At 44.6% G+C, this 7139-nt stretch overlaps 2 protein-coding genes across 2 annotated transcripts in view; both read right to left on the reverse strand.

The window, feature by feature from the left end:
• LOC125315364 (UPF0481 protein At3g47200-like) overlaps positions 1 to 4905 on the reverse strand; it is a 7917-nt gene extending 3012 nt beyond the window's left edge. The window contains exon 1 of the mRNA XM_048279942.1: positions 3431 to 4905. Coding sequence (XP_048135899.1) covers positions 3481 to 4836 — 1356 coding nt within the window. The 5' untranslated portion in view covers positions 4837 to 4905 and the 3' untranslated portion in view covers positions 3431 to 3480. The remainder of the gene's footprint in view (positions 1 to 3430) is intronic.
• LOC115733710 (UPF0481 protein At3g47200-like) lies at positions 717 to 2597 on the reverse strand. The gene has a single exon (XM_030664340.2). It carries the CDS (start codon positions 2289 to 2291, stop codon positions 930 to 932), a length of 1362 nt encoding a protein of 453 aa, XP_030520200.2. The 5' UTR covers positions 2292 to 2597; the 3' UTR covers positions 717 to 929.
• Positions 4906 to 7139: the final 2234 nt, after the last annotated feature.

Here is a 7139-nt window from a genome sequence, read left to right on the forward strand (position 1 = left end):
ATTTGCACTGTAATACAAAATTTAAAGTTGATGTGAGGTGATGTGGGCCCCTCCCCTTGTCATTTTTTTTCGGCCGCCCCTCCTTTACGTCTCTTTGTCTCTCTCTGCTTTTCTTTTTTCCTCCATGTCAGCAAGGCTGACATCAACAGCTAACCTCGTTCCCAAGTTTTTCTTTTTGACTTTTCCACGGACTCTCTCTCTCTCTTTCTCTCTCCCTCCCTCACACCCACACGCGAGCAGCCCTCCTCCCTAGATATGGCCGGTTCGGCCGAACAACCGGTTCCGATTCCACGAAAAGATGGAACCAGCGGTTCTGGGCCGGTTCCGGTTCCAGTTCCATTTTTTAAATTTAATTTTTAAAATAATAAATAATAAAATAAATTTAATAAATTATAATTAAATTGCACATTGTAATAAAATTTGAAAAAAAAAAAAAAAGAGGAATGCACTTGAACTTAATAAATTATCATTAAACGCTTACATATCTTCTTGGTGATAGAAGAATCAAAGCCCATATAATTCTTTTACCTTTGATAACCCCAACTTACCTCATCATCAATCGTCGCTACCCGTTGTGGTACCTGTGACGGTGGTATCTCCACAATCCTCAATAAAGAATTCGTGTTCTCGATCCAACTCTTGATGTCGAAATCTAGCCTTGTCCAATCGTCGACACAAGTTTGAGCTTCCACAGACTCCGAACTTTATCTTGGTTGATCACCGACAAAAGATTGTTGCATTTGGAGCCACGATCTTATTCTCACTGGCACAAATTCGTTGGACAGCTAACGAATTCGAATCGTTTACAGTATCTTACAAGTGGTAAGACAAAAATCCAAACTCACAACGAATTTCAGAATCACAACTGAGCTTTGATATTCTGATCTGCAAATTGCTTTTTCAAGTGCCTTTTTGTGTCACAAACATTGCTACTTATTTTTGGAAGGTACATAGTATTGACAAACGGCATAGAAAGATTGAATCGTGGTAAGCAGCAGAAGCAATATAGCTGCTGCGGCCGACATGAAGGACCACGGAGTGCTGAAGTATGTGTGCCTGAACCCAGCCCATCGAACATGCCAATCGTTCTGATAATACTCGTTCACTTCCTCAAAGACCTTGGACAAATAGCTCCTGTGGATATCAAACACCACATCTTTCCCGACATTATTGAAGAAGCGGGCAACTTCCTCGTCTGTACCAAAATAATTCTCGACGATCTTGCGGTCGCCCAGCAACCCAGCATCGGCAGGCGTATTGATGAGACACCCCATAAAAGTAGCATAGGTTGTGATGTGCTTGGTGGAATGGCGATAGCACTGCTCATAAGCCACAAAATTGAGGAACAAAGAGCTCCAGAAGTCGTCGATAGTCAAGATCGGAATCTCGAGGAGGCCATTTCTGAATTTTATGTCCAAGATGCTGTGAGTCTTCCTCGGACTGAACTTGACTCCGGCTTGACCGAGCTTCTTCGCGCATTGAATCAGGTGAAGGAATCTGCTTGGCCTTCTTACTTCCTCCTGGCAATCGGGGATATAGCTCATGCGGAACAAATCGAGCAAATGCATGACTTCTTTATGATAGTACTTCTCCAGCACATGCATTGGTCTCTGCACCATGTAGTTGAAGAACCCCAAGGCAAGCTTGGCCAAGGAGGTGCCATTATCTCCGGATTCAACAGATAGATCAAATAACTTCCGCAGAACGAAGTAAGGAATTTGGTTCTCAAGCCGGAGGAGATCCCTCATCAAGAAAGGCAAAACCCAAGCCATAGTGAACAAAGGGTCGTCGAGATCGGCCGAGACGATCCGCCCGACTTTGCAGAACAGCTCGATGATGAAGCAACCATCGAGCACCATCATCCGAACAAGGTCCCGGCCATCGAATTCCAAGGTCTCCGAGTAGCTCTTCCTGATCTCCTCCTCCATCGGAGCTACTGCCTCGAAGAAGTCCTTGAGCACAACTCTCTTGCTCTCTGCCCGCAGTAGGAGATCGCTTAGGAACCGCCATTTGTGCTCCTGGATCATCTGGAAGTCCGGCTTCCCATGGTGGAAGGGACCGATGGAAACTATATGGGGCTGGTAGGCCTTTTCATTGATCTTCGATAGGCTCTGAGGGACTCTGAAGATGCAACAAGAGTCTCTTCCTGCCGACCTGTTCAAGCGCCTCGGCAATTCCTGCATTTTCCCTTCCACTTCTGATAAGAAACTCGCGTCGATGTGGACGACATGGTGGACGGAGCTACCGTTCTCTGCGCTGTGGTTGCTGCGGGAGTTCGATTCTCTGGACATCTGTGCTTAATTCCCTAGAACTATAAGCTATTCTGGGGTAGATCCAAAGCTAAAAGTTCCTTCTTGCAGATGAGGAAGGTTTGGCTTCTCTTTTGTTCCGGCCAATGAAAGAGGAGACCATATCCCCCAGAAGAGAAAATACACCAGCGACCCGGAAATAATAGTATAAAAAGACTTGGTCTTTTGTTTTTGTTTTCCTGGGCAGTCCATTAGGTAGACGAAGACTTGAAGTTTTAGACTTGTTGAAGAAACCGATCTTGATCGAACGGTACACGGTGAGTAAATGGGGCCAACATGGATGTTGATTATGGCATCATTGGATTCCTCGCAGCTTTTTCCTTTTTCACGGGTCCCAGCTCGGACAGGTTGCTGAATTATTGAACTCCGTTTGAACATAGACTTGTTTGCACCAGGTCAGCTTTCTTTGAACCTTCCTTTGTTAACCTTTCAAAATTCGCATGAAGTTGCCTAGTGCTCGATCTGGGTCATCATAATCTCGAGCCCCGTTTCGATGAACTTTCTGCTGAACATCGTTCGAAGCCTGGCTATTACATGCGAGGATCAGATGTCGAGTCAGCGAATCTTGATAACCGCGAACCATGTCATTGAGAAAGCGACCAGTCATGCTTTCGAAATCAAGCATTGTTTCCCGGAGCGAGCCGGGCCATCTGTCGCGAATCGCATCGTTTCGTGAAAACGAACTCGATTCGTCTTAGTGCATAGAATTTCAACGAGGCTGCAATGGTATGGTGGAGATGCGTGAGTTATTAGGAAGGAGATTTAAAAGGATGGGAGAACGCCGAGAACTGGATTGATGAGTTCATTTAGAATTAGGCATATTACGCTAGTTTTTGTTTCTTTTTCCATTTTTTGTCTTGTTGGTAGGATCAAAGTCTTTGGCCAGGTGACCGATTTGGCTTCTCCAAGAGTCTGAGCTTGTGCAAAATCCGAGCACTGATAAACTACTGTAGATGTATTTTAGTGTTATTGGTAAAGCTACCAATCGAAGAACTTGTTTGAAGAGAAATTGATAAGAGTTTGGACGGCTGATTCAACACAAGTGGTGAAGCACCATTTTGAACCTTCAATCACACAAACTCCCAACAGATTCAACTAGATTTTGCAGCTCAAGTTTTAATTTGCAGCTCAACCTCGAACAATTCCTGAAAATGGCAAACCCAGACTTCTGCTAATTATGGTTGCCACGAGGATAGAAATATGCATAGACAGCAAAGAAGGACTGAACCATGGTGAGTATAAGAAGCACGAGTGCCGCCAAGGCCGACATGAAGGACCATGGGGTGTTGAAGTAGGTGTGCTTGAAGCCGGCCCATCGGACGTGCCAACCGTTCTGGTAGTACCGGTTCACGTCCTCGAAAACCTCGGACAGATAGCTCCTTTCGATGTCGAATGCCACGTCTTTCCCGATGATGCTGAAGAAGCGAGCCACCTCCTCGTCCCCCCCTAAGTAGTTCTCCACGATCTTTCGGTCGCTGAGGAACCCGGCATCTGCCGGCGTGTTCATGAGCCGTCCCATGAAAGTGGCGTAGGTCGTGATGTGCTTCGTGCAGTGGTGGTAGCACTGCTCGAAAGCAACGAAGTTGAGCAAGAGAGAACTCAGGAAGTCGTCGAGTTTCAGGACCGGGATTTCTAGGGTGCCGTTGATGTTCCGGAATTTGATGTCCAAGAAGCTTGAAGAATTCCTCGGCTTGAACTCGACTCCGGCCACGTTCAGCTTCTTCGCCGGCTGTACCAGGCGGAGGTACTTGCTCGGCTTCCTGGATGTTTCTCGAACCTCCGGGATATAGCTCAATCGGAACAGGTCGAGCAAATGTTTCCCTTCTCCGTGATAGTACTTCTTCAGGACATCTGTTGGCCTGTCGTCCATGCGGTTGAAGAATTTCAGCGAAAGCTCGGCCAAAGAGTAACTGCCATTGTCGCTCGATCCCACAGCCAATGCGAATATGCGCTTGAGGATGAAAAACGGGATTTGGTTCTCGAGCGCGAGGAGGTCGCGCGTCAGGAAAGGCAGCATCCAAGGTATGCTCAATAGCGGGTCATCACGATGGAGGGAAACCAACTTCCCGACTTTGCAGAAGAGCTCGATGATGAAGCAACCATCGAGTATCATCATTTCAATGAGGTCTTGGCTACCAATGTCCAAGGTTTCCGAGTAGCTCTTCCGGATCTTATCCTCCATCGGTACAATGTCCCTGACCAAGTCCTCGAACCCGATGCCTCTTTCCTTTATCCGGGTGAGGAGGTCGCGGAGGAATTGACCCTTGTGCTCCTCGATCATGATGAACTCATTTTTGCCGTGGTGGTACGGGCCAATGGAGAGTATGTGGGGCTGATAGGCTTTCTCATTGATCTCGGCCAGACTCCGAGGGACCCTGAAGATGCAGCAAGAGTTCCTGCCCGCGGATCGGCTCAACTGTTTCGGCATCTTTTGGGTCTTCCCCTCCAAATTCGATAGCAGATTGCCGATGTCAATGGCATGGTGCGGCCAACTCTGGTTAACGCGGGGTTTCGAGTCGCTCGACATGGAGGATTTGAGTATATGCTGTTTTGGTGGGCTCTAATGTGCAAGCTCTTGGATGAGGCTTCAGACCTTACTCTGTTTCTGATTATATAGACGAGTAGGAGGAAATGGATCCCGTACAATTATTGGTCTTTTGGGTTCCTGGCAATTTCTTTACCACTGGAAAGGCCACTCGGGACCCATTGTACTGCAATTGAGCAGCGAACTTCACTGGTCTTTTGTTGAATCTGGTCGGCGAAGACTGACGCCGGAGTCAACTTTTTTTCATCTTTTTTACCCTTCATCTTGTGATGGGCCCAAAAGAAGCAAGAAATGAAGTTCCCCAGCACTTTCGGCCATTCTTCCTGTAGATTTCAATGAAGTTTCTGTCTGCTTTATACTCGTCCACTGCGGTTGATTCATCCAAGATCAGATATCACATCAGCGCAATGCTATGATTTCGTTCCTTAATGCACTCATTTCTTCTGATTGCAACTGTATCACTGGTCAAGAATAGAGTATGCACCAAACCAGTTTGTCTGAAATATCCCTTCGGACATGACAAATGTAGAACAGGACTAAGATCCTTTCTGAGGTATGGAACCTGCACAAATTAGCATTATTGATTAGGATGTTAACATCTCGAGCACCAATTGAATAGAAATCAACGTGATTCGCTTGCAAATACATTCCAATGTTGGATTTGTCTTTGGTTTTTGGAGGAACATTATGGTATTACCACATCTTGGCTTATGATTTATTAGTGATAGAAGGCAATCGTGACTCGAACTCTTTGCAACAAGAATAAGTTGATACAAAACTGACAAAAACAGATGCCTTTTTTTGCTAGTCCCCCAAAAGCATGATGTGCCGTGGTCGGATGTGCTATTAAATATTGATAATCTACGATTACGTTCATCTTCCCATCTTTCTCCTAATTAATCAGTAAAAACAGATAAGTGCTTAAGCAAATGGAGAGAAAAATGAGCACCAGAAGACAGAAGCCTAGTATTCTGATGTTGCCATGCTTAGCTCATGGTCACATCTCTCCTTTCCTGGAGCTAGCCAAGAAGCCATCACAAAGAGACTTCCACATATACTTCTGCTCCACACCCATCAAACTAAAGCCTCTCAGAGACACCCTTCTTGCTCGAGACTCTGTTTCTTCAATACAGCTCACCGATCTTCACCTTCCATCTGATGAATTCCCACAACTTCCTCCTCACTGCCACACCAGCAGGGACCGTCCTCTTATGACATTCTGAAATTTTGGCTTCTGAAAAAAAAAAATCATGAATTCCAGTCTAAAAAATAAATTTGAATTTTGAGAATTTGAAAAACGATGATTGGTTGTTTTGGGATGTCGGTTAGAAAAAGTCGAGTTTGGATAGTTAAACGTTGACTCGTAGTATCGAGATTCTTCACGCGTAAATTTAGCCTTGACCAAACTTTAAATGTGAAAATACCATTTTTGCCCTCAGTCGATTGAGCCAAATAACTATTGGTATTGATTTTGCCAATTTACCAAAATGCCATCATATATTTGCACTATAATACAAAATTTAAAATTGATGTGTGGTGATGTCAGCACCTCCCCTTGTCATTTTCTTCGCCCCCCTCCCCCCCTCTCTCTCTCTCGTTTTCTTCTTTTTTCATCAACAACTAACCTTCTCCCCCAAGTTTTTCTTTTTGACTTTTCCACACACACTCTCTCTCTTTGTCTCTCTCTCACCCACACGCGAGCAGCCCCCCCTCCCTCACTGTTCATCATCTTCTTTCCTCTGTTTTCTTTTGTTTTTTCCCTCCTCCGACAGCCACAACCCTGACGCCCGACCACCACACCACCACCATCAGTCACCACTATTGAATAAAATAACACCAGCACGTGGATTGCTTTATGACCAAATATTGCGTATCGTTAACATATTATTATTTATTTGTTATTTTATTACCGAATTCTTAGCTTATGCTACGCTGATCCTAATCTATAAAAATTGTTAAAGTAGTCAAGTTTCAATTTTACGTGTCTTCAATAATGTAGCAGTGGAGTCTTAGTTTGTAGGAGTTTGTTTCTACACATGTTCTAGTTAGTGGGATATATTAGTGGGTTTTTGTTATTGCTATTCTCTTGCTTTTTTTTTATTAAGTGATTTTGGATGTCATGTCTATTTTAATTGGCCTATGATCTGATGAATAAAGTATGAGAGTTACAACAGCAATTCTCTCGAGTGTCTTCTTCTCTGAGCTTATTTGATCAAATTACAACAGTAGTATCAAATTGTTTAGAGGTTATTGAACCATCCTTGCCGCTTGTTCTTTCAACAACC

Source organism: Rhodamnia argentea, chromosome 6 (genome assembly GCF_020921035.1).
Source record: "Rhodamnia argentea isolate NSW1041297 chromosome 6, ASM2092103v1, whole genome shotgun sequence".
Taxonomy (NCBI): Eukaryota; Viridiplantae; Streptophyta; class Magnoliopsida; order Myrtales; family Myrtaceae; genus Rhodamnia; species Rhodamnia argentea.

Excerpts from the sequence above, each read along its gene's own strand:
- LOC115733710 (XM_030664340.2), bottom strand. The coding sequence starts at position 2,291 with ATGTCCAGAGAATCGAACTCCCGCAGCAACCACAGCGCAGAGAACGGT.